Raw genomic sequence first — 26,792 nt, forward strand, 5'->3', positions numbered from 1 at the left:
TAACAGTATTTTTACCACCTAAAACCCATGGACAACCAGTCTCATTTTCAACATGAAGTGCCATATCCCCATGCAACTCCTCTGGGTCTCCTGCTACAGACCAACTACCTGGCTTTAGGGAATTTCACATAAGATTCATTTTAAACTCTTCAACGACGTATTTGCTGTGTGCGCTACAGAGTTTATCTTACCAATATCTAAAAGGGTTTTGTCTACCAGCACACAAGCTGTTTTATGATTTCAACGTGTGTTGCAGAATAGTTCTTGACTACACAAGTTCACTCAGTTTCGTTCAGTTTTTCTCAGGTTAGACTAACTGACCATAAACGGGTTGTGGTAGAGAAAAAGGAGTGACAGCTGACTTCTGTCTTAGAACATGAACCAGCGTTTAAAGATAAACTGCAAAACAAATATTGTGCTTGTGCCATTCTGTTTTATGATAAGAAAGGGTGTATTTTTTATAAGCAAACTTCATACATTAGAAATTCATACTTTCTCTACACAGGAAGATTACAATGAATAGAGATCTCATGTAAATGGTATTACAGGAAGTTATGGCAACGGAGCTATCAAAGATTTTTAAATAGTGTTTAAAATTTTGTCATCATCCATTTAACTTCAATAACAAGTTCACATGACTAGAGACAATTCAAAATAAACAGGGAAGAATATGATTGGTTTGGAGTAGGCTAATGGTAGCCACCACTTTTTTTTTGTTAAGCAGTAGGGCTACCACAGGAGGTTTTTAGTTAGAAATACACATTTTATTTCACTGCATCAATAAAAAACGTGTCAATAAAAGAGTCCCACATTTTCAGATCACAGGATGTTAATACATACAACAGAAAAGTTGTGCGCTAGTCTACTGAGGTGACTGCAGAATTTAAAAGATCCAAATCCATGCCAATTGTTATGATTGAAATACTCTTCTAGGACTAAGTTCTCACCATTTACACATCGAAGACACCACAAAATCCCTTATAATAATGTAAACAAAATAACTTTCTTCCTAAAAGGTTAACTTTGAAATTTCAGTCTATTCTTACAGGACTTCCACTCCTTCGAGGGCTTCCTGATGGTGAATGACTGAAAGTGAAAAGAAAACAGAAGTCAGCTGAAGTAACTTAAGTGACCTGGAACTGCAGATTCACCACCACGCACCATCACAGAAAAACCCTCTCCTCCCAGCACTGATGTGGTTAGTGAGTTAGTTTTACTTTTAAAACCGATCTTGCATACATATTCTGTTAGAAGCCATCCTCAAAGGATATAAAAAACCAAGTTTGTTATAGAATCATTAGTAGCATTTTAAAGTTTTCAATTAATAAACAATGCAACTTTAAGATTTGAAAGCCTTTTCTGAAGTGTCCAAAAGAATAAGAGGAAAAGAACAAAGTAAGGATGAGAAGGAAGATTACAAACAAGGCCTCAGTGTGGCATGTCACAAGCTACTCCAGTTCCCATGCACTCCTTCCCTCAAGAGATTTTTACCAAGCTTGGAACAGTTGTCTCCAAGCGTTCAGAAGAGCATACTTACCCGAGTTAATGGAGAATGGTTATAAATGGCTCAGATTAAAACTGAAAAAACAAGGCTAGTGATTAATTACATAAAGACATACAGAGGTTCTAACGAGAACTCATCTGGGTTACAGAAGAGAAATGTAGAGAACTTTATCTTGCTATTACCATGTAGGACCAGCAGACTGTACAGCTGTTTGTTAAGGTAGAGCCAGCAGCAAGGATGACAGCAGTTTGACTCCATTCAACCAGATGGGTGTTTGTTACAAGAAGTCTTCAGTTTATGTTTTGCTTCACACATTTAATCCATTTCCAGCTTTACTCAGAGCCATTTCCATTTTCCACTATCCTTACTATTATTCAGATTTTTCCTTTGGTTACAAACACCCCTTGAGAAACTGGGGTTAGTCCTTCTGAAAAAGGTTTAACTGTAAACCAAAAATAGCCCATTGCACCTTCTAGAAAAGAAGTTAGTCTCATTATAGTCACTGGAGTGTTTAAACCGACTGTTTGAAAAAGATTCTCACCATGACTATTTGCCCATAAGTTTATTATGCTTTTGCTTATCCTCTTGTATGATCTCAGTTCAATGAAGCCCTTACAGAGGATGGAAGTAATACAGCAATAATCCAAGACAAGCTCTTCATATTATTCCATGTTCCTACTTTCTTGGGAGCAGTTTATCTCTAGGCGCCTCACTTTAGTAATCAGAGTGAGACGTGCATTAAGGAAGTCTAGTCTATCCAAAATATACCTTTTAGTGCTTAGTTACGTAAAGGAAAAAGCTCTGGTAACCTTGGTGTTGGCAAATGCTGACTTTTCAGTAGTAGACAACAGAACTAACACTGTAGTATGTGCTACATCCAGCAGTCTTCAGTAGCAAGATTCAACTTACCTTCTCTTGGGAGAGGGTGATCTGGACTTTGATCGGCTGCAAAACAGGAAGAAATATTAAGTGATAAAACTTTATAAAGTTATGTTATAACAAAACAATTTCTCCCATACTCTAAAATAGTAGGAAAATCTTGAGAACCATAGTCAGCCTTTTAGATAGGTATCATTGACAATGTATCCAACATCTTTTAAAAGGATTTGTAAGGGCATCAAATTAATCCCCACCATCCCTACTATAGCTGGAGCTAGATATGCCTCTGCAGCAAATCCTTTTAAGTATTTTAAGAACAATGTTTAACTCTCACAATAATTCTGTGATGCAGGGGTGGAGGAGAGCAACAAATTGAAGTAAGAGGATTCAGTATTGAGGTAGAAAGTAAATAGTTAAAACAAAAAAGATGGGGTAGGGAAATGCCCCACCACCACCTACAAAGAAAATATTTTCTAGTCAGAGTTATATTTGAAATAAAAAACTCACTAAATATTCGTGACCTTTGAAGTAAAAATCCCAACTAAACCATCTTGGCAATAACACCCTTCAAATACAAAGTGAAAGGTATTTGGTCCACGCAAAGGGCTTTGTGAATCATGACAAAGCAATACTGACTTCTAAAAGATCTAGTGCCGGCGTCAGCATTTCATGCTCACCTTTTAGCAGGTGAGCCAGATTTAGATCTACCATGGGACCCAGACCTACAATGGGAGAGAAATAAGGCTCAGCAAGGCACCAATGGCATGTATGTACAGTGAAATTACCTACCCCAGTGATAATAAAATTCATACCACATGCCAAAAAATGGCGAAGGGCTAGTGACTGACAGGCAGAAATCCACCTGTGTGTGGGGCTTTTGCAGTTAAGTTTCAGAAGACAGCTTTTTAATTCAGTGCCACACATGCTGCAGTCATCATTCATCAACCTATTCTAGATAATACTTGAAACCTGAGACAGTTCACATGAGTATATTGTCCCATTGAAGCTATGACAGCTATAAGTATTTTCACAGTATTCCAAACTGGCAAGATTCCATTAGGATGGGTGTCTTCCACCTGAAAGCCAAGCTGTTTTCCAGACGATACTCTCCATCTTCCTTTCAATGTTGTTAACACCTTAGACACATGAAATCTTCAACCTTGGTTATGCGTGTCTGCTGAAAGTGTGAACTATTTTCTAGCTATGGAAAGTTAACTGTTCTGAAAAGATTTCCAAAGATGTCCGGTATATTGGAACAAGTTTGAAGTATACTTCAGTGTTACCAATATTGCCCATGAAAGTAGATACATTTTCTAGTTTCATCAACAAGTAGTATTTTAGCTTTCCAGCATTCAAGCCTTTCCTCAACAATTTCAGCATTTCATAGTCTTTGATATTGTTTGATATTTGATATCATGATCACTGTTTTCCTAAGCCTTGAACTATCATATTGAGTTCAGTCAGCAGAACACATCAAGTCATTCAACAACCGCATCCCTTAATGTCCTTTCTGAACCAAGAACTTTGTTTCTTCAAAACAGATACAGCCTTAGCCAAGTGACACTGCTGTACCTCAGTCCTAATATGAATTCTTGGAAGAACCTGTGTCACTGTGAGTGAGAAATTCACAACTTCCTTCCTTCCCACAGCTTCATCACACCAAGTGTTGCTCAAATTGCTTTTGAAGAAAACCTTTTGACACACAAGACAATGATGTTTCACTTATGTGGCCAATTAGTTTATGAAGATAATGCATGAAGTCTGCTACTGGAAACCATGCTTTGAACTTCACTGGTTGTCACTTTCAGCTATTTTCAGCAGCAAAAACCTGGTAACGAGGCACTGATATTCTTTACCTGTAGCAATGCCCAGTAGCGTCAGCAGTTAGTTTCTGTATTCCATCTCCTGTGATGTACATCTTGCAGTGACAGCTGACCATTCCCAGGAACAGGCATCAATGAGTGTAATGAAATATACCAGGATGTTTTCAAGTCAGATATCACTGCTCACTCCTATTCATTTGTGTTTGATTCCCCCTAACTATTTCTGGGGTATGGCAACTCTTGTGCCATTTTCTTGGCTCAGAAAATTTTTCAAGAATTAGCAGGAGAGAACAGTGCCTCCTTAACACAACCACCATCAGAGAAAGGTTCTCCTGCTGTGTGATTTTGTGACATTTTAAAACTAGCAGCAAGATGAGAACGTTTAACTGGTTCTAGAACTTTTACAGCTCTAAAGCCCAGCCTTCCCTTTGTTCTCTTGCAACGAAGCCATGAGAACTGTCTGCTTCCTTGGAATTTCCATAGTGAACATTCTGAAACCAAGTACAGTGAACAATATCAGTGCTTTGCTACTGTCCAATAATGCTAGTCCTGAAATCTCTTTTGTGACTGTGACCTTGACCACTGGTCACGGGGCATTTAAGTACCTGCACATTTACAATGGAACAGGTAGGCCATGAACAAGTTGAATGTTAAAATGGGAATTCTGGGTGTAATCCCTTCATCTGAGGACAAACTGGTGACTCAGAGAAAACAATCGCAGTGGTAAAACTCAGTAGCCAACAGTATGCAGGGTTATTCAAGAATCTCCCTCACTGACATGTAAGTTGATCTTGATTAGTCGTTTTCTGCACATTACTGGCATTTGCAGATTCAATGAAGATAAAAAGAATGGCCAAGTGGAGATGTGAACTTGGGGGAACAAAGAGTAAGGCTCACTGTGGCACTCATGAGGTAACATGTAGAAAAAGTCCATCTTAGGAGCAAGAGAAAGCACGCCACACTTCTCCTCCCCCCAGCCTCCCTCACCCAAGGCAAGACTTCTCACCTCACTTCCTCCCAGACCTTACTGCACTCATGTCAGCATTTCTTTTCTCTTATCCACCGCCTCCTCCCTTGCTCCTGCCCCACCACCAAGCAGGGCTCTCCTATTCTTCATCCTTCCCTTCTCCAGGAAAATTCTCAGCCACCCTCCCACTTGTGACAGGGATCCTGCCTCTTGCCATCAACAGTAGCCACTCTTCCTTCCCTGCAGGCAGAGGGCTTTCCCACCTATTCCCTCTAGGTGCTGCTTCCCTTTTCTTTCTCCAGACACACACACACCACCCCCAGCAGCAAGAACTAGGCGCTGGCTCGGCGCATGGAGCTCTCCACCCTTCGAACCCCCCAGTGCGTACTCCAGGTGAGGGCAGCCTTGCCCCCTGCTGCTCGGGTCAACCTCGAGCAGGTCTTGTGAGAGGGCGCTCCCCGCCATCCCTCAGTCCCAGCCCTCCGGTGCTTTCCATTAGGCCCTGGCCCCATGAGTCCCCCCGGCTGCCCTCTTCCCACACACGGAGCTGGCTGCACGATCTGCAGCCGGTCCTCTTTCGAACCGCGCTGAGGGACCATCTCTACACGCTCGTGCTCCACACCCTTCATGTCCTCACCCTTGTGTCCCATCCTGACAACAAGTGGCGGGACCTGTTGCCACCTGTGGAGGGTGAGGACCCCTGGTGGGCCAGTCTTTACTCCACCTTGACCCCATGGCCCACCGGGGACATCAGTTGGTGGCTCCTTCATGGAGCCGTAAGCATAGGTGTGCACTTGGTGCGGTTCACCCCTCTCCCCGATACCTGCCCCTTCTGCGGCGTGAGGGAGACCCTGGTGCATGTGTACCTGGAATGCGCCAGGCTGCAGCCCCTGTTCTGGCACCTCCAGAACCTCCTGCTGAGGTTCTGGCTGCACTTTTCCCCGCACTTATTTTTATACGCACACCCTGTCCGTGGCCCCACAAAGTCACGGGACCTACTCATCAACCGCCTCTTAGCCCTGGCCAAAATGGCCATCTACAAGGCCAGGGAGAGGAGGCTGGCTGAGGGGGCGCTCTGTGACTGTGGGGCCTACTTCCATTCCTCTGTCCACTCGCATCCGAGCAGAGTTCCTCTGGGCAGCGTCCGCTGGCTTCCTTGACACCTTCTGGGAGCAGTGGGCGCTGTCCGGGGTTCTCTGCTTGGTGTCCCATTCTGATTCCCTTCGTTTGACCCTGTGACCCCTACGCCCGCTCCTTTTTTCATTCTTTGTCCCATGAATTTAGTTGTGTCCTGGGTCCAGTGACTCCTCCCCTCCAAGGGGAGGGGCCTTTAGCAGTGGGCTCACGCCCGCCCACTCACCGGATCACAAATAGTAGCAGCAAGAACTGCTGCTGCTAGAAGACATGGAAGAGAGCAGCTAGGAAAGAGAAGTTCTTTAATTCTGCAGCCCTCCTAGACAAGGAACAAAACCCACAGATGTGGGCAAGGACAGAGAATGGAACAGCATCATCCGTAAGCTTTAAATCCCAAATTTAAATCCTATCTTTACATAACAGACAGTAGGAGACCTGCTCCACAAGTGCCAGATAGGCTGTCCATAGCACACCCATACACAGAGTACAGCTTAGACCTACTTATTACAGAAGTATTAATGAGAACTCAGACATGCAACATTTTACACACAATTCTTTAAATTGGGTTTGAGACATTTAATTCCTATGATCCATTCTGTACAAAACAATCTTCCACCCTATTATGCCACCTTTTAATCTAATGCAGCTACCACAACTAACAGCTGCTGCCCAGTACAGTTCAGAGATCAGCAGCAACCAAGAATTTGGGCACTGGTGAGTCTTTCACACATTTGTCCTGGGCATGTACCCATGACACCACGGAATACCAAGAATCTGGCATGGAGAATCCTTGGGAGGGGAATGCACATAATAATAGCATAATAGTACACTTTGACTTCCTGTAAGTTAGAAGCAGGAAGGAATTATGATCTCAAATGGGCAAGGGACATTTAAGAACTGGATTTATTTCTGTTTTAGGTGACTTATGTGTTTCTCAGACATATTAACTGACATACATGCATGCTAGTCAAAACTGGTTTATGTACCAAAGATTTGCCTATTGTTCACCATCACAGATCTAGACCTAAGGTATCCTGTACAAATGCAGGTAAAGTAATGAAATCTGTACAAATGATACTATGATGTACAGTTTTAGAACACTTCATATTCCAAACTTGCTGAAAAAGGAGCTTAGACAGTACCCAGCATTTACCTGGGATTTAAAGTGCATTTGACTACAAGTTAATTCAGCCTGCAGCTATTAGTAAGTGGCTTTAATCAATCATGTCAAAGATCTTACCTGCTTCTTGGCCATGTAACGGATCTGGATCTTGATCGTGATCTGGATCTAGATCTAAGTTTGAAAAGAAACTAATAAAATCCAATCGAACTCCAGGAAAAAATATTAAAGTATTAAGATGATTAAAGTAGCCTATCAAAGTAGCCTTGTTGTTGATTGGTGCTAAGATATCTGTCAAGATCACAAGACCTACAGTGTGCATAGGACAATGCGAACATGACACCTAGATTACACAGAATAAGACTATAACTTTAATCATGTAATCCCAAAAGCTCAGTGATTGTCTACATGGTTGGGTAACGTGTGGCACATTAATCTGTCCATGTAGCCCTTGCTTTTGTTTGAAACATCACTATGTTAAAGCACACCAGGAACCTTTACTGCACACCAGCAGGGTCTGCACAGACCAGCTAATGCACAAACACATTCATGCAGTTTAGAAGTCACATCGCCTTAGTGCATGTTACTGCTCTGTGTAAACAAGCCCTCAGAGAACTCATTTTACACTATCTAGTTCAAGAGGAACTAAAGTTAATGCCTCCCGTACAGCCTTTGAAGTTTGGTCTTGAGGGCTGTCAGGCCCTTTTCAGAGAGTCTGCTCTGCAAACAGGTAGAGTTAGGCTTCTCACAAATATGTTCTGAATCCACCACCTTAATAAAAAGTTACAACGCATAATAATTACCTCGATCTTTTTAAAGAACCTGATCGGGACCTGCGAGGTGAGGCCGATCTAGATCTACGAGGAGAGACAGACCTGGATCTGCGAAGGGAAGCTGACCTAGACCTGCAGGGAAAATTTTAAAAATTATTCAGTGTTGGACTTCTCTTTAAAAAAAAAGGAAGCACAAGACAGTCTGAAACTCACCTCCTACCACGGCTTCGGCTGCGTGACCGAGAATACCTTCTTCCTCTGGACCTTGAATGAGATCTAGACCGTGACCTAATGTTAGGTTAGAAAAAACAAGTATTAGAAAACAACTTTAGCATTACTGCTCAAGTGCCTCTGCTGAAGTCAAAATTTCAGACAACTAAAAATTAGTGTCTGTCAGTTGGAAAAAACTCAGGGCCTATTTGTTTTGAGTATTTTTACTACCTAGAAAAGATGTTAAGCTGAATTACATTTTAGAATTACATTATAATATAAAACACTGTAATGTGTATTTAAAATAAACCTTGCAAGTTTGCAGGTCGACCCTCTTTGGCCCAAGGTCTAGCAGATCTAGACGATCTAGAAGTATCTATAGCCGATCGCTGCATCTAGGTGTTCTCTTCAATCTAACGACGATCAAACTGACAGCCAAATGAGCCAGGGTGAGGCTTGATTGACGCAAGAAGATTTTTCTAGGTGGGAATGTGGTCAATCTGGTGTTCCTCTTTCTAAACCGGAGGGGGGGGGCCCCAATTGAAAGCCAAATTTACTGTTATGGCGATCACCGTCTCAAACTTTCTGCCCTTTAAAGAATAAGGTGAAGCTAGGTGTAGATGGCTCGAGGGGATCTGGCCTCTTATGCTGATCACCTCAAGGTCTAGGAGGATCTTAATTGTCGGATTTTGCAAGGCGCCTCAGCATGATATCTTAAGGCTCGTGACATTCTGAATCAAGGCGACTGACTCAAACGAAGAAACCTGAAAGGTTTTGACCAGGTTGATTATTAATATATTAACATTTAATATGAAATAACAAATTGTAACACATGCCTGTATAATTACAGCATTAAACATAAATTAAACTGGCATAACATTCTCTTTTTGGCTAATGACTACACTAGTAACTGGTGAAGAGAACCAATCACTCCTTTCACACACGTACCTGCTCCTCCTTCGGCGACTATAGCGATGACAGTCATAAGCATAATGACCTTTCTCGCCACATTCATAACATCGGTCATTAGGATCAAATGGGCGCCTCGCTGGAGGCCTATCATAGCGGGAGCGACGGGGCATGCCTGTTGACAGCTCCACTCTCACCCGGGAGCCACAAATCACCCTGTAATATAATATATACAAAATATCAATTAATAATTTGGTATTTTTCATCTAATACTTATGAAACAAGAAAGCCTATCTCTAAAAAAATCACTTAAATTTGAGAATCCCATTACTGTAAAAGAACTACACCTTCTCATTCCTGGTCTACACCTATGACTTAGATCAACCTAGTTACGTCTCTCACAGGTGTGAAAAATTCTCATCTGAGACACGCATTTAAGCCTATACAAGCCCTGCTGTAGATACCACTAGGTGGGTGGAAGAATTCTACTGTCCCTTTCTCTCAAAGATTGAATTTATTAGAGCAAAGGAGAAACCCTTTCCATCACTGCTGTAGCAAGTGTCTACCGTACGGCAGGGTGGCTGCAGTGCTGCTGTAGGACTTGTAATTCAGACATACCCTTAGTAAGAAGTTAGGGCCTCCAGAAATACAATACATGCATACTTTCCATCCAATCCTCGAACTGCATCTTCAGCATCTCTTGGGTCTTCAAACTCCACGAAGGCAAATCCTGGGGGATTTCTTGCAATCCACACGGTGCGCAGGGGGCCATAGTAGCTGAAGGCTCGCTCCAGTTCTCCCTTCCCAGCCCCAGTGCCCAGGTTCCCCACATATACTTTGGTCTCTGCAAGAGCAAGTCACACAATCGCTGAGTGACTGAGCAGCTGCTCTAAGCCCCGCAATGTTTCCCCAGCTGAGCAATGTGGCTGGTGTAATGTTACAAACTGGTATAATCACAATTTGCTACCAACAGCAGTTACTGACATCTAGGTGTTCTTTTTTGCTGCCCTGTCACAATTCGCTACCTCTGCCTTTCTTATTCTCTCATCCAGGGGCAGCAAATAGTGACGGATGTGGGTAGACCTATCACAAATCGTTACCTCTCACCTTTCCCATCGTCTAGTCCAGGGGTAGCAAATTGTGACCGATGGGGGTACATCTGTTATAGTTTGTTAACTCTCATCTTTCCCTATCTCCTGATCCAGGGGATAGCAGTTCGTGATGGCGGGGGGCACTCCCTCACAATTTGCTACCATTGTGAAATCTCTGTTTTATATTTGGACATAAATAAAGACAGGTATTTTTGTATGTGGGAAAAGCCTTCTACAGGGGCATTGTATGTAAAATGCTGAATGAAAATACAATGCTGAATGAAGGTACATATATTGCTTCTTCAGATCTTCCTAGGAATGTTGGCACCCTCCTTTTGGTTGTCAGCAAAGCCATCCCTCACATCAGATGTGTATATGCTCTTGCATTGATCAGCTACTGATGTCATGGGGCTTTCTTCAGCATTTATAACATTTATAACATTTCCCCATTCTTTGAGCTCAGATTGGCACAGCTATAAGGTGAATAAACAGGGTGGATTGCCTACAATGAAAAGATCCTATATAGCTTCAGAAACAAATATAGAGCATGTCTAATAGTTGCCTGTGAAAGTATAAGAGCTACCATTCCCCTGAGGTCAGAGACCAGAGCTGGTTAGCTGATTAGCCCCACCCACTGCACATGGGAAAACATCTGCAGTTTAATTGGCTGATCCTCATAAAAGGCAGAGCAGGAAATAGAGAGGAGGAGCTGTGCTACCTACCAGAGGCTGGATCAACTGCCTCAAGAAACAAGTGGATCGAAGGGAGGCTGTGAGAAGTCCTACTTTCATGGAGGCTCAGAGGTAAGAGTCAGGGTTGAGGAACTTACGGATTTGAGGGATGGACTTGGGGAAGCTTTGATCTTGTTTTATTAAGGAAACTTGAAATAAAAGAAAGACACCACCCCTAACCCTGCTGGAAACCACCTTTCCTGGACTCTGAGATGGTTGCAGGCAGAATTCCCAGGGAGGGTGCAAGCTCAGCAAGAGCAAGCCTGGGTCCAGCTGCAAGAGGGTGCTATGAGACGGGCCCCTCCCCACCCCCAATCCTTTATACTACCACACTCTGTTTCTGGCTGTTTCTGGCCAGGTGATCAGCTCTACCCTCTGATCATGTGCTAAACATCACAATGTTTTAAGTGAGCTGAAAATATTTGTGTTGCATTGGTTCATACTGTGTCCTCCTACTTCTGTGGACATCACAATAATGGACTCATAACCATCATAAGGTAAAAAAGATCTAAACACAACAAATGCTGTTTGTGTATGTATGCAGTGTTGTTGCTAAACCCAATCTCACCCCAGGAAAAAATTATCATTCCTCTGCATGTACAGCAGGATCTACCGTGACACCATGAGGCCTTCATTTTCCAGCCCACGAAAGATGTCCCGATTAGCACAGGACAGAAAGGAAGAGCAAGGTCACATTAAATTTTAACCTTAAACCACTTACTGAAATTTTCAGTCCAAAATTGATATCTGTAAAGTAGTGCAAAGGATTTTTGATATCTCAAGATGAGTGCTCCAGTATGTCACTCCTACTCTTTGGCTACAAACAGCAGATACACTTGGACAATATCAAATTTTAAAACAGGTCAAAGGCCTGATTATTAATAGCATGTTGGGGAAGGATTCCTGCAATCTTCTTTGGTTGTCCTGACTAGCATTGTCAATACTGGTCACTTTATTTCTGAAGGAAAGTAGCCACACAAGAATTGAAGGTGCTGTAATATACACATTGCACACTAAGTTCATGGCTTCAGTGTTACACCATCTAGACGTTCCCTTAAGAGCAGGGAAAAGTGAGGGGGATGAAGCTCTGTTAATTCCTTTACTTTAAATTGCTTTATCTGGTTTTCCATGACACCCACATAAATGGGGAGCTGCAGATATATAGATGCAAGAACCTCTGATGGTGAAGGAGCAGCTAGTCACACAATCTGTATCAGAATTGTCAAACTATGAATAACAATGGTTCATTTAACATCCAAGCCAGAGTCATAGTCCTCAGTGTTCAGAAAATGTGCATTTTTACCATGGAACAACTAATCTGCATGAGCTACCCCCTCGTGGTGCTTTGTCTCCAATAGGCTCTTAAAGTCCAACAACGAGAAACTAATATGCTAATTCACTTTTAAAAAAGGCCATACAAAACAGTAAACTTGTCAGAATGAAGACCTCACTGAAATGTATCTATATGTAGCATACATAAAAGGCTATGAAATTACTTCTGATTACATATTTTATAAACAACTCACTAGAAAAACATTTATGTATGAAACAAATGAAGTAAGAAGAGTAAAGTGCACTTCAGCATTTGCAGGAGGGAGGATTATTTAAAAAAAAAACAAACAAAAAAAAACCCCTTTTATTTCTATAAATAGGTTTTCAATCATTGGGAGGTGGGAAAGGGAGGGAATCACACTATTGACAGTCCAAAACCATAGTAGTGGTAGGACTGCACAGTCCTTTTAGAGAGATGGATTCTGTGGGAAAGGCAACATCAAAAAGCATGAAGTTAGCATTTCCTAATGGCTCAAACAAAAAGGCAAATTAAAATACACCCAAAAGTAATGAAAATAAAAATAGGGGTTATTACTCTTGATGTTTGAACACTTACGGTTGTCTGGGTGTTTAATCTTGGGGTTGTATACCTATAGCTAGAGAATGATTTCATACAAGATGATGATCTAGTGCCATGGGGCCCAGATTTTTAAAAGTAGTTAGGCAACTACTGAGACTTTCAAAAGTAGCTCGGGGCTTTCAATCTTTACAAATCTGGCCTGTAGTGAAAATCTGGGAACCAAGTTCTACAAGCAAGTCATGACCTGTGAAAAAGCTCTAGGGTGCCCCAGTGAGAGCCAAAGTAACAGCTGACAACTATAATCCCCATTGGTGGATTAAAGGAAATTGAAGAAATTGATACCAATCCAGGAAATCTGTCAGCCTTGATGTCATATGATCCCAACGAATACACTTGTGTATTTAAAACAAAAATTCAGAAGTAAGAATGTCATGCTACAAACACTGCTATATTAGAAATACTGAGCTGTGATTGCTGAAACAATTAGCATCACTCTTTCCAGTGAGTATCTGCTATTACAAACAGGCCCACTGCCATCCCTAGGCACAATGTCATGTCCCCTTTCAGAAGTAAATAATGGAACGGCATCAAACTAGCTGGGGCGGGGACGGCAGGCCCCGAGCACTTACGGCACGTGCGCCTAGGGCAGGGAGGCTTTATGCAGCAAGGCAAAGGGAGGGGGGACGATTCTTAAAGCAGCCCCCCTGATATTTTTGGAGAAGGGCGGTATGTAAACGGTTCCCAGGCCGGGGTACATGCAGCCGCCGAGCCAGGGCAGAGCTGCCTGGGCTAAGCAGGGGCTGCACGTAGCCTTTACGCGAACCCAGCGCTGGGAAGCGGCCCAAGCCTTGGACCCGCTCCCGCCGCCCACGGCAGTCAGTGTATGTATTGTATCCCCGCCGCCCAGCCCCTATTCTGGCCCCGCCCCGCAGCACCCGCCCGGGTAAAGGCAGAGTGAGGGCCGCAACGACTTCAGCAGCGATGACTGCGCATGCCCAGCTCGCAGGCGCATGCTCGGTAACAGCCTAGCTGCCGAGCTGCGCAGCACCGCGGGCCGGGCCAGGAGACCCCATAACGCCCTCGGCCCGCTCGCGACAGCCTGGGCTGGCGACCCGCAGGAGCCGCCCCTCCCCCGCCTGGGCGACAGGCGAAGGGGTCGCCCGCACCGGGCCTGCGCGCAGCAGCGAGCGAGAACTCTCTGGGCCCCGCCCCCCCAGGCGCCGCCATTTTTGTTGACGCCGTCGCTATTGGCTCGACGCTCCCCGGCTCGGCGCTGCTCCCCCCCGCCTATCGCCGCCGCAGCCCGCCCGGCACCCCTGCGGCGCGGCCCCACCCCCATGCGCGGGAGCCGCGGCGCGGGCCCGGCCAGCAAGGCGCCGCCCTCCCCCAGCAGACTCCGGACAGGCCGCTCTCCTGGGCCTCGAGGAGCGGAAAAGCGGCTGGGGCGGTCCCGGCACCTACCGCCGCCATAGCGCCCGTAGCGAGACATCGCCCCGGCTCCAGCAGCCACCGCTCCGGGGTCCGCGCCAGCCGGGTGTCCGTGCGCATGCGCCGGGAGTCCCTGACTCCCTCCCCCTAGAGGATAGCGTGCTTTTGCGCATGCGCACGAGGCTGCTAGCCCGGCAAAGAGGGAGCCATGGTGTCTCAGCAGGCAGCGCGCTAGTGCCCAGAACTTTGAAGTTCCGGCCTGACTAAGGCGCTGCGAGGTCCCTCGGGCGGGGCTGCGAGGGGCGGGGCCGAGGGGGTGGGCCTTAGTGTGAGTGACGCCGCGTTAGTGCCCGGGGTGGAGGCGGGCTTAATGCGCGCGCTCGCTCGCTCGCTCAGCCTCAGCTGAGCGGTGGTTGGTGCAGAGCCTGCTGTTTGCCGAGAGCAGCGCGTGTGCACACGGGAAATGACGCCTCGTTAAGGGTGTGGCGCACGCAGCTCTCCCATGCGCAGGTACCGCGCGTGCGTTGCTGCGAACGCAGCCCATAAATCCGCGCCGCAGCACGTGCGTTCCCCCGCGGGCTCTGCACTTATTGTTACTGCTGCCGTGCTACCGGCCTAGAAAGGCCGCCGCGGACGGGGTTAGGCTCGGCTCTTCTAGGAGAGCAGCTGCTGAGGGGGCACGCTGCTATTTTAGTGCAAATCCCTGCAATTGAGTAAACCGACAACGGCACCACGTGTGTGAGCGACGTCAGCAACGCAACGCGGAGAGCGATGGCAGAGCACCACGTACGCACTAGTGTGTGAGTGCGGACTGCACTCCACTGTCCTGCGTCCAACTACAGAACGAGGGCTGGGCTTCTGGGGCCGGCCAGGACGTGACGCGAGGTCTCTGTTTGTGACTCCGACCTGAGCAAAGCCTGCTGGTTGCACGTTTGTGCACGTGTCTTTCTGCCCGCCCTTGCTCCCTCTTCTGACCCAGTCCTTCCCGGAGGGCAGCTGGTGGCCCGGCTGCCAGCGGAGCAGAAGTTGTCCGGGGTTTCCCCTGGGTGCAGGAAGGAGACTGGAGTAGTAGAGTGCCTCAAACTCTAGCGGTGAGTGTCAGTGAGCCGCGCTCTTGCATGTAAACTGGCCTAGATGATCGTGTGGGCTGTGTACTGCAGGGAGAGCAGAGGGCATGATACAGTGGCATAAAGGATTTGAGCAGGGACTCGGACAGCCTGCATTTTCTGTTGGCTGGTGGTGGAGAATAGCAAGGACGTTTTGCACCCAGCAGAATGGGCGGTGCAGAGAGACCAAAGTTAGCCTGTGATCCTGTGAACAGTTGCACACTGCCTTAATATTGCACACCTCAATAGTCCTATTGAATGTAATGCCTGCCTGAACTTAAGCACCAATGTTTGCAAGACTGAGGGCCCTCAGATTGTAAACTTAGGTTGTAGGGCAGGGACAAACTGCTTCCTCTGTGTTTGTGCAGCATGTAGCACAAATCCAGAGTGGGACGCTGGGCTCTACATCCTGGGTAATAGAGCAGCAGGCCAGAAAACTAGAGGGTGAGCTGCAGATCCCCTGAGCCATGTAGAGGAGTTTAGGGAGTAAAGGGCTCTCCCAACTTGCTGGGACTTTCCTCCCTCCAAATACTGTGGTCAGGAAGTGGTGTAGATTCCCAGTGCTCCCAGCCTCTGCACAGTGAATGAACTGGGCTTCCCCCTGGTTCTTTGGACTCAGTCCTGTACAAGAGCCTTCATCCCCTCCCTCATCATCCACTCAGTTCCATGAAGGGGGTCCTGGGAAAAGGAGATAGAATCATAGACATTTAGGGTAGGAATGGACCTCAGGAGGTCATCTAGTCCAACCCCCTGCTCAAAGCAGGACCAACCCCAACTAAATCATCCCAGCCTGGGCCTTGTCAAGCTGGGCCTTAGAAACCGCTAAGGATGGAGATTCCCCCACCTCCCCAGGTAACCCATTCCAGTGCTTCACCACCCTCCTAGGGAAAAAGGTTTTCCTAATATCCAACCTGGACCTCCCCCACTGCAACTTGAAACCATTGCTCCTAGTTCTGTCGTCTACTACTACTGAGAACAGCCTGGCTCCATCCTCCCTGGAACCCCCTTTCAGATAGTTAAAGGCTGCTATCAGAGCCCCCCTCATTTTTCTCTTCTGCAGACTGAACAAGCCTAGTTCCCTCAGCCTCTCCTCATAAGTCATGTGCTTCAGCCCCCTAATCTGGCCAACTAGATGTCAAATCGTTGATCACTACCTGTTGAGCCCTATGATCTAGCCAGCTCTTTATCCATCTTATAGTCCATCCATCCAACGCAGAGTTCTTTAACTTGCTGATAAGAATACTGTGGAAGACCATATCAAAACCTTTGCTAAAGTCAAGGTATAGCATATCCACCGCTTTCACCACATCCACAGAGCCAGTCACTTCGTCATAGAAGGCAATCAAGTTGGTCAGAGATGACTTGCCCTTGGTGAATCCATGCTGACTGTTCCTGATCACCTTCCTCTCCTCCAAGTGCCTTCCTGCCTCAAATTATGCTGCCATTCTTGATCAGTATCCTTTTGGCAGGGCTTGAGGAGGAAGAGTATGTATGGCAGGGCACAAGAACCATGTCATCAGGCTAGCACACGAGGTTGGAAGTTGGAGTAGAGGCATCTGCTGTTGCTAATACCTACACTGATTGCTCCTTAGGTTCAGCGAAATATGAGTGAATGGCAGAGGAAAAGTCCTTTAGAGTGGCAGAGTTATGTGAACAAAGAAGTAAAAGTCACAGCTGCTGAGAAACATGAATACAGAGGATGGGTCTTAACAATTGACCCAGTTTCTGCAAAGTGAGTACCAAGCTGTTATTTGCTCATAACAAAGAGAATGGTGATCTGATGTGTAGAGATGGAAGGTGCTGAATCTAAAGTATACCTGCTTGGAGCAGAAATGGCACACTTGGCCTCTGGTCCATAATTCTATATCAATGCTAATTGGCAGGGCTGAGAGGAAGCGGATGCTAGGAGTCATGAGGACCATTCACATGATTTCAAATTGTCCTTTTGGGTAAGAGACGGAAGCCATGAGCTTGGTTGCTCTGGATTCATGCCAACTTTGCTGGGGAGTTTAAGCACCCTTAAAATATAAGCACTACTTCAGTGTAGTGCTGTATTTTAAATATAGAATGCGTTCCATCTTACTCTCATCAAAGAGAAAGCAAAGGGGAAATATTAAAGGGAGCTAGGCATCTTAAAAATGCCAATCTAATTTCCTGTTAAATATTACCTAAGGCCACAGTCCTATATTGTGATCCGTGGGGTGAACTGCTCTGCATCCATGCAGATCACAATTGGGACTATAAATAACTAAAAGGAAATTGTAAAAAATCAAACTTGACACTGTGTTTTCCATTGTCCAAGCTAAGCAAAATACAAAAGTAAGTAGATAAATCGGTGGAGGGGGAGATTTCTGTTCTCATAGGCTAGGTTATGCTGAAAACACTGTAAGGGGATGTTTTATATCCAGGTAAAAATGTTTTAGCTAAAGAGAGAATGTACCAGAGGGGACAGGATGCATAAATTAAGCTTAAGGGTTTTGCATTATTATTTAGTTGTGAATTGAACTTCTACTCCTGTGTCTGTACAGCACCTAGCACAATGGGGCCTCATTCTTCATTGGTCCTTAGGCACTAGCATAATAAATGTTAATAATAATAACAACCCTTCCATGCATCTCCTAGGTTATATGGTCTTGGAGACAAGTTAAGGGTGAGTCTGTATTTTGAGACTAAGCTGAGCAGACTCTTCATTTAGTTCTGTTATGATCTTCTTGAGAACCTTAGTGTTCAAAAGTTTTAAGAGCTTGCTCCATCATACCTAACCCAGCCATCGAAGTGTGCCCAAGAATTGCCCCTTCCAGAGGTTTGTAAGGCTGCTATATGGAATTCTGTTCATCTGAAAATATAAAGCCCTACAAGTGATTAGGACCTTTGCATCTTGGTGCCGTTTTGCTCATGAGAACAAACATTTTCTAGCTCTGCTTTATGCTGAGCCAGGGTGTGGGTGCAAGGCTCTGAGTATGCTTTGAGAAGGAATTGGGCTGGGGGGATACCTGGCAGGAACATTCTGAGGAAGTTCAGTGAGTTCCACTTTAGCTCTTGGGGTCTTGTAACTAAGGGGTCTAAATGTCAGGTTTGAAATACAAAGTGTGTCTGGTGCTACAGGTTGAGTTCCAGGCATGGCTGGCTTAGCCCTTTCTTCTCAATGTAGCTCAATAGAGTTTCATGCATTTTGCTTTGAATTTTTTTCAGACAAGGATGAATTATGGAGTGTCTCTACTCTGTATGAGACATTCGAGCCCATGGTGTGCTTTGGAAGAGTAGAGACCTGCTGCTTCACTGTTGTTGCCTAACCCTGGGCGCCGCCCGCCCCCCCCTCCCCCCAATGCTGTGTGTTTCCTGTGCCCACTGGTGACTGTCCTTCCCTTCAGGGTGGCAGTAAAACTGTGTCTATCTGTATCATTTGTAAAGCAGTTTGGTATGAAAGGGGCTTGGGAAATGTAAACTATCCCAGTATTCTTAATTGGGCCAGGCTAAATCAGGCATCTTCTTTAGTGGGACATCTATTTCCCAGGAAACTGACCTAGTCAAATAACAGTGAATGGTAATGACTGTAGCTTAATTGTGACAGTTCTCCTAAAAGGTGGCTTGCAACGAAACAACATACTTCTGCCCTTTTCCTCGGAGGTAGGGGGGGAAAAAAGCCCCATTATTGTCTTCCCCCAAGTATTTTCTTCACTGCATTTGTTGTGGGACTCCGAAGATCAGACCTGGCAAAGGAAGCGAGTGCTCTGAGCCACTAATTGACGGGCCAGAGCTTGAGTCAGTGACAAAGATCTTTTTCCCCCAGCTGTTGGCCAGATTTGAGCTGAATCGATGTTAACAAAAAATGAGTTTTAAACAGCAAGGCCCATATGCACAAAGGTACTTAGGCATCTAAGTCTGGGGTTTAAATCCCAGTTTTGGCTCCACTGCGTTCCACAAAACTCCTGCTGAGCCCCACAGGCACCTAAACTCACTTATGCCTAAATCTTCAGGATAGAAGTTCCCTAGGCATCTAGGTTTCTGCCTCCTGGCATGTGCGCTGTTGCTTCCCTCTAGGCGCCCCAGTGCCTATAGGTGGTGAGTTATATGGGCCCGTGGTGCCCAGGCTCCACCAACATTAAGGATGGTGGGCCTGGCTCCACCAATATTTCTGGGGTACTAGGGGGCCGGCTGTGGAGGTGCAGAGGCCATTCTGTCTGCCTCCCTATCCCCCAACACACTCAGCGGCTGGCCAGGAGCTATTCTGGCATGGTGGAGGCTGCTCCCCCCCCCTCCCAGCCCCACCCCTTCCCCCACCCCTCTCCCACGTGGGCCCAGCGCCCTGGCCAGAACTGCTCCTGGCCCCAAGCAGCTCCGTGTGGCAACTGCTCCCCGCTCCCAGCCCCACCCCTCTCCCACGTGGGCCCAGCACCCTGGCTGGAACTGCTCCTGGCCCCAAGTAGCTCCACATGGCAACTGCTCCCCCGCCCAACCCTGCCCCTTCCCCCCACCCTTCTTCCACATGACATGGACTCAGTGCCCTGGCCAGGGCACCACCAAAATTATACGACCCTGGTGCCCATGCCGATACCTGTCTCTGACCTAAGCCCCAGAGCTATTCACAAACTGGGGGAAGATAAGCAGCCAAACACTTACGTCATGTGTGCGTCCCAATCCGGTATGTGTGCTCAGGGGCCGCCTACCAGACCAGGTTCCACTCAAAATCTGGCTACAGGACGGGATGGATTGATTTAAATCAAGGCGATTAAAATCATTGACTTAAATCACCAAGAGAAAATCACTGATTTAAATCAAGTTTCCCACTGATACTTCTTCACATATTTCGTAAACAATGGTGCAGATCTGATCATTAAAACATGTTAATTTACAACTCAATACAGCATTTTACAACATCTAGGAGGGTGTACTTTGTGTAATTTTTTTAGATAACTTGATTTTTATTAATTTAGGAAATAGTGCATAATATCATTAGCTGTGTCAAGCTGCAGATGCAGCAGCAGTACATTAGGAATGGTAAGACCTAAATCTCTCTCACAAACACAATAGCACTTATATTTTATTAAACTAAATCTGAAACATTACATAAAAGTTTCACATTTGCAATTGCAGCAGTCTCCTGAGTTGACAGCTGACTGCTGTCCTTAAACTCTTTTTTTCAATTTTCAAATTTTATTAACTCTACCAGACAAGTAATCACAACACTAAACGTATGCTGTTCTTAAAACTTCTACAACTAGCTCTCATCTTCCCCACTCCCATTGTCATTTTTATTCATAGACTGAAACAGAAATACGAGTTTTTCTGCTTTTTCGACTCCCAGTCAATTTCTTAGCTTTGAGTGAATAATACCAAACGATGAAAATATTCTATTTGTGCCTGCAGAGGAAGCCACTGCTGTGAAAAGTTGGCTTAGCAACTGAAGGAACTTTGTTTCAAGGTGCCTGGCTAATGATTTCCCCCAATTCAGGGGAGTGACTTTGTTCAAAACATCATCAGTAAACCTGTACTGTTTAAATGGTTCTGCTCCAGCCCTGAAATTTATTATGACCGGCATAACTGAGGAGTGATTTTTTTGAGATGCCCATGCCATGGCAGCAGCATCTTTTTCAGAAGTTAGGCATCTACCTTTATATCTGGGTCGAGAATGTTTGCAAAAAAAAAAATGAGGTGGAGTTAGTACTTGATCCATTTGCTTCTTTATTGCCTGCAGTTTAACTTTCTGGTGAGGTATTTTTTTTTGTCTCTTGAAGTGCCTTCCAAATTTCGACAGCTTCAGCAATGCAGCAACAGTTTCTCTGAAGTTTGTTTAAGGCTATGGCTATAGGTTTCAGTATACTGAGTATATCCTCTACATCAGGGGTTCTCAACCGGTGGTACACGTACCACAGCTTGGTGGTACGCGAGACGTACCCTGCTGCTGCTGCCGAATTTCCCCCCGCCGCCGCCGAACCCACTCCCCCCGCCGAAGATGCGCAGCCTACTGCCGGCTGCACCCCTGCTGCCGCCGAAACCCCCCTCCCCTCCCGCCGAAGCCTCGGAGCCTACCGCCGGCTTCCCCCCGTGCTGCCGCCGAAATCCGCCCCGCCGCAAACACTGCCGCCGAAAAGCAACCTGGCCGGCTCCGCATGCTAAAAACTCTGCCGGCGAAAAGTAACCCGGCCGGCTCCGCATGTTAGAAACCTTGCTGCCGAAATGTGGTTAATGGCGGACAGAATTCGGCGGAGGGCAGTTCCCCCCTTTTTTTACTGGAGTATAACTCGGGTTAGGACCAGCGGTACTTGACCTGACCCGACTGGTACTTGGGAAAAAAAGGTTGAGAGCCGCTGCTCTACATTCCTCTTTAATCCAATGTTAGATACTTTGGATGAGATACTTCCATCTATTTTATCATGGTTTTCTTCACAAAGTTTTGAGACTAGGCTAATTCTTAATAAATTGTTCAAAACAATCAACCACAGAATTCCATCGAACATCTTGAGGGAGAATTAGTTTGGATCCTCCTTCTCTCTTCAGTGAAGCTGAAGCAAAATGGTTGTCACAGAAACATTTTGCGATTTCAAAATTTTCTTTTATTCCTGGAGAATACGTACTTAAGTCTCTAGGTAAAAGATGCATTAAATGGACACTGCAGCCATATGTTTTTAAAGAGTATCCTTTCATTTCTTCTTCTAAGTATCTTCTCATCTTTGCCATGTTTGCAGCATTGTCTGTGACAAAACTGCGCACATGACAGTTGAATTTTTGTTCACAGTTTATTACAGCTTTCACTGCCACTTCTTTTAAATATTCTGTTGTGGGCATTGCCTGATATATCTTTTATTTCTGAAAGATATGCAACCCCATCTTCTGTTGTCACACAGGCACATATTACTGGATCATTGTGTACATGGCTCCACCCATCAAGGCTTAAGCTAGCAAATTTCCCCTCAGTATTTCTTGCACACTCTTCAAATTCCTTCTCATACACTGTATCTAGCACCCTTCCACCAGAATCTGCCCTACGAGGTGGAGTGTAGCCTGGTCGTAAGAACTCAACCGTGTCAATTAAGTGTGTATTGTTAACAGTGTGAAAAGGAGAATTAGTGGCATAAATGAACTGAGCAATTTTTTCATCTATAGTGTCTTGTTAGTATTTGCTGATCCTTGCTACAAACCCATCCATGGTGGTGGTTTCACTGGATGATTGAAATCTTTTGCTTGTTACAGATACTTCGTTGTCTGAAATATGTTTAGTTGCAGCACTGCTGCTAAAAGTACCAACGGATGACACTGAAGTTATTGCAGATAGACAGTCACAGTCAAAGTCTCTTATGCTTAAATGGGATCCTAAAACAAAATTCAAAAATGATTTTGAATAGTTGTTCTTCTCACTCTCTTATTCAGTTAACCATTTACATTTTATTCAGCAATGATGCAGATTCGATTCCAAATTACCAAAAAAGCTACGACTGACTGCACTTTAGAGGGCACTTAATTTTGGAGTAGGTCTCATAGAACTCACTGGCACTTCGGTTTTTTTGAGAAAACAAGTATAGGATGGGGTTCCCTTGGGAAAGCTGAGTTATACTGAAGTAAAATAGGGAATAGACTTATGGCATCACCATTATGGTCTGTGGCCATGATGCCCCAAAATAAGGGGCATGTATTATGTAATATAAAATAAGAAAGACACCCAGTGGCAACTCTAGATTTCTCTTACTGCGGCTTTCTGTACCGTATACTTGGTGATAGATTCTAAACCTAGTTACCTAATCAAACCAAGCCATAAGGATTGGCTAAGATAAACTTTTTTTTTTCTAGCAACATCCAACATAGCAAACAGCTTGGGAATTTACTTGTTAAATCACACTTGTACTAAAAGGCATAGAGTCTTGAAGAATGATGCATTGCAATGTGAATTATTTAAGTTACTAAACAATTGATCCACATGGTTCTTCAGACATATCCACATAATTTTCTCCCAATAAGCAGTTTTCATTATGTTTCATTCTTGTAACTAGGCCCTGCATCTCCTTCTTGAACTACTTACACTTGACATGTTTTCCTTTTTTACTCAGGGAAGGAATTTCTTCAAAATATTCCCAGATAGGGTCTCTTATGCCCAGAAGCCATGACAGTTTTTCTGTGGTAAAAGTGTGGGGGAATATAGGAAGCTGTGTGTGTACTGAATAATGTCTTCCCTTTTTCTTTCCAGTCCACTCCACTGTTCCTTTCTGCTTTGCCTCCGTCCTTTGTGTCTTAACTAACTTCTCTGACTTGCTTGGCCCAGCTCCATAACCACATAAGCCCAGAACAACAACAATCTTATCCAGCCTGTGTCTTTCTTTGCACATGTGACTTTAGTCTGCTGAGAAACAGAAACTGAAAGCCCAGAACTTACAAGAAGCAAGAGCTGATGGTTAGGCTGGACAGACTAGAGCCATTAATTCATTTTTATGAGACTAAGTGTAGGTTTAGCATGTTTGTAATGAGACTTAATTGTAACGTTTTTTAAAGGAGAAATTTAGTATTTTATTGATTTAAAATTAAAAAAAAAAATCTGATTTAAATTAACCCTCCCCCCCCCAATTTAAAAAAAAAAATTAAAAATTTTTTTTTCTTTTCTTTTTTTAATCCACCCTGCTGCAGGAGGTGGTGGTGGTTGGGTCAGTGCAGTTAATCCCCCTCTCGGAGAGGTGGTAACAAGGTTGATAAAATTTGTCCGTTGACCTAGCCTCACCTACACTGGGGGTTGCGTCAACCTAACTATGGTGCTTAGGGTGCAAAATTTTTCACTGCCCTGAACGACATAGCTGGGTCAATCTAAGTTTCAAGTGTAGACCAAGCCTTGGGCACCTTTTCCTGAGAGAGGAATGGTGCTTAGCATACACCTCTCTGGTCAGCATCTCCCATTGGCTAACTTAAGTGGCCAGCTGCCTAGCATGCTGGCTTTAGTGGATCTCATTCGGAGGCACCTTTCGGTCCCCGTGCATTGCATAGGGAGTCTAGCTGTCTAACTTAGCCTTTGTGGATTGCAGCATTGTTCCTGTGATTTTTTTTTTTCAAGGCTCCTAGGAGTTATGCACCATGATGCTTAGCATTGCAACGCTTCCGGCTATGTCTACACTTCAGCTTATGTCGGCATAACTTATGTTGCTCAGTGGTGTGAATACATCGCCCCCCCCCATGCAACATAAGTTACGTAGACATAAGTGCTGGTGTGGACAGCGCTATGTCTGCAGGAGAGCTTCTCCCACCAACAGCTTCCACTGCTCGTGGGGGCTGTAGTAGTTAAGCTTATAGGAAGACTCTCTCTCTCCCATTTGGCTTAGAGCAGCTGTATAGAGCTTACAGCAGTGCAGCTGCACCACTGTAAACTCTAGTGTAGCTGTGCCCTTAGTCACTTTATGTATCCCACCCTAAATTCCTTCTCATAGCAATCACTTAGGCTTTCCTTTACTGTCCATGGGGATGTCTTCTCCTTGCGCTGCCTGTCACCTAAGGGATCTTCCAGGGCAAATGAGACCTGATTTTCTAATGCACATTCTCCTCACCCATTCATATTTTTTTTTTCTCTACGAAAAAGCATTCTGGCATCTTTTAAATAATAAACAAGCAAAAAAGGCAGAATCTCTTTCTTTGCAAGCCCGTTAATAGTGATGCATTTATCTCATGTATTTACATGGTAATTAAGGTGTGGGGTTCTATGTTCTGGCCTTCAATATGCAAGTTATTAAAAAGACTAAGGTATAATATTCCTGAGCATTCAGGAACCCTGTCATGTTTGCACTTGTAGCCTTCTCTCTGCATTTCCAAACTCTGGAATACTTGATTTCCCAGCCTGGCTTAGCTGTAATGATTTTATTTTGGCATGGAATGTTCTACTATGTCACATATATATATATACTGTAATATTATAGGGCCAAGATTCTCAAACAGGTCTGAAATTTGCCCAATTATGTTTTAAAGTGACTTCAGAACTGCTGAGTACTCAAATTTTGGAAATCTGGTTACATATTTATAATTCTAAGCACCCATTTTTGAGCAATACGGCCAAGATTTCTCACTGTCTTTTTCTACTTATTGACTTGCATATGAATGGTATGTCCTCTTCCCTGGCAGTATTGTCCTAGTGAAACTCGTGGAGGATGGAAAAATATCTGTCTCAGTCATCTTGGGTCACGCTGTACAGAAAGTTGAAATAGTGAATGAAGGGGATGATGAAATGAAGGAGCGGCTTGCTCCTCTATTCATGCCAGGAGAGAGCAAAGCTTATGGCCAAGAAGAACTGGAGAAGAGGAAGAGCAGCCTGAAGACTTGGCTGGAGACCAATCACATCCCTGTAACAGAACAAGGCGAGTCACAAAGAACATTGTGTGTGGCAAGTGTATTAACGATCGACCCGCCATATGGGCCAGAAGACTGCAGCAGCTCCAATGAAATTATTCTGTCGAGAGTCCAGAGCTTGATACAAGGCCATCTCGCAGAACAGGAGTAATGGACAAATGCTTCTCATTTAAGTCTTCTATTTCAAACAGATGGAGGTGCTTTTTTCCCTTTAAGAATTGTTCTGTACTATTGGTAGTCTTGATTTTTGACTGACTAGCTGAGCGTGAGTAGTACTGTTGTGTGTTAGCCACTCTGGCTGATCATGTATGTGAGGAAACAGGTGGTGGAACAGCTGTATAACTGAAAGCAGGAAGCATTTGTACCACTTAATATTTTGTATTAAAAAAAACTGTATTTGGTATGAATGACATTTTATTCTATGGAATCCTAATTCACTTTCTTTATCTAACTACATTGTCTCATGTGAAAAATCAAGTTGATGAATCTGGTCTTCATTGCTGTGTCCCTCCCCTTTGTGTCTGCTTTTAATTGCCCCTCCTCCTATCTGTGGATGACACAAAGATCGGTGGAGTGGTAAATACCAAGGAGGACAGGCCAGTCATAGGGAGCAATCTGAATTGCTTGGGTTGCTGGTCCCATTCAAACAAAATTCATTTTAATACAGCCAAATGCTATACATCTAGGAACAAGGAATGCAGGCCATCCCTACAGAAAGCAGTGCCTCTGAAAAGGATGTAGGGATCACAGTGCACAAACAACCCAACATGCAATTCTGGGGTGAAAAGGGCTAATGTGATTCTTGGATGTATAAATAAGACAGTAGAAGGAGGGAGATAATTGTACCTGTGTACATGGCATGGAGGAAAATTGGAGTAGTACATCCAATTCTGGTGTCCACATTTTTTAAAAGTATTGAAAAATTGGAGAGGGTGCAGAAAAGAGCTATTAAAA

The 26,792-nt window shown here is 44.7% G+C and overlaps 2 protein-coding genes across 5 annotated transcripts; one reads left to right on the forward strand and one right to left on the reverse strand.

The window, feature by feature from the left end:
- Positions 1-95: 95 nt before the first annotated feature.
- On the reverse strand, positions 96-14,723 carry LOC137143212 (serine/arginine-rich splicing factor 7). 3 transcript variants are annotated; one of them, XM_067532874.1, is made up of 9 exons: positions 14,455-14,541; positions 9,983-10,163; positions 9,359-9,535; positions 8,414-8,488; positions 8,231-8,332; positions 7,548-7,601; positions 3,061-3,105; positions 2,414-2,449; positions 96-1,086 (listed from the first exon to the last, which is right to left on the reverse strand). In XM_067532874.1, exons 1-9 carry the CDS (start codon positions 14,480-14,482, stop codon positions 1,032-1,034), a joined length of 753 nt encoding a protein of 250 aa, XP_067388975.1. In that variant the 5' UTR covers positions 14,483-14,541; the 3' UTR covers positions 96-1,031. The 3 variants fall into 3 exon arrangements, with proteins under 3 accessions (XP_067388975.1, XP_067388977.1, XP_067388976.1); XM_067532876.1 differs by lacking the exon at positions 9,983-10,163 and having other exon boundaries at positions 14,455-14,723; XM_067532875.1 differs by lacking the exon at positions 3,061-3,105.
- On the forward strand, positions 11,196-26,245 carry GEMIN6 (gem nuclear organelle associated protein 6). 2 transcript variants are annotated; one of them, XM_067532879.1, is made up of 3 exons: positions 11,196-11,213; positions 17,120-17,259; positions 25,614-26,245. In XM_067532879.1, exons 2-3 carry the CDS (start codon positions 17,132-17,134, stop codon positions 25,987-25,989), a joined length of 504 nt encoding a protein of 167 aa, XP_067388980.1. In that variant the 5' UTR covers positions 11,196-11,213; positions 17,120-17,131; the 3' UTR covers positions 25,990-26,245. The 2 variants fall into 2 exon arrangements, with proteins under 2 accessions (XP_067388980.1, XP_067388979.1); XM_067532878.1 differs by lacking the exon at positions 11,196-11,213 and adding an exon at positions 15,049-15,512.
- Positions 26,246-26,792: the final 547 nt, after the last annotated feature.

The sequence above is a fragment of the Emydura macquarii genome, unplaced genomic scaffold (assembly GCF_026122565.2).
Source record: "Emydura macquarii macquarii isolate MOO-44397 ecotype Brisbane River unplaced genomic scaffold, CSIRO-AGI_Emac_v2 contig_3305, whole genome shotgun sequence".
NCBI lineage: Eukaryota > Metazoa > Chordata > Testudines > Chelidae > Emydura > Emydura macquarii.

Excerpts from the sequence above, each read along its gene's own strand:
- GEMIN6 (XM_067532879.1), top strand. The coding sequence starts at position 17,132 with ATGAGTGAATGGCAGAGGAAAAGTCCTTTAGAGTGGCAGAGTTATGTG. Across the intron at positions 17,260-25,613 it reads ATTGACCCAGTTTCTGCAAA|TATTGTCCTAGTGAAACTCG; the intron begins GTGAGTACCAAG and ends CTTCCCTGGCAG.
- LOC137143212 (XM_067532874.1), bottom strand. The coding sequence starts at position 14,482 with ATGTCTCGCTACGGGCGCTATGGCGGCG. Across the intron at positions 7,602-8,230 it reads GGTTCTTTAAAAAGATCGAG|ATCTAGATCCAGATCACGAT; the intron begins GTAATTATTATG and ends TTTCAAACTTAG. Across the intron at positions 3,106-7,547 it reads GTTACATGGCCAAGAAGCAG|GTCTGGGTCCCATGGTAGAT; the intron begins GTAAGATCTTTG and ends CTCCCATTGTAG.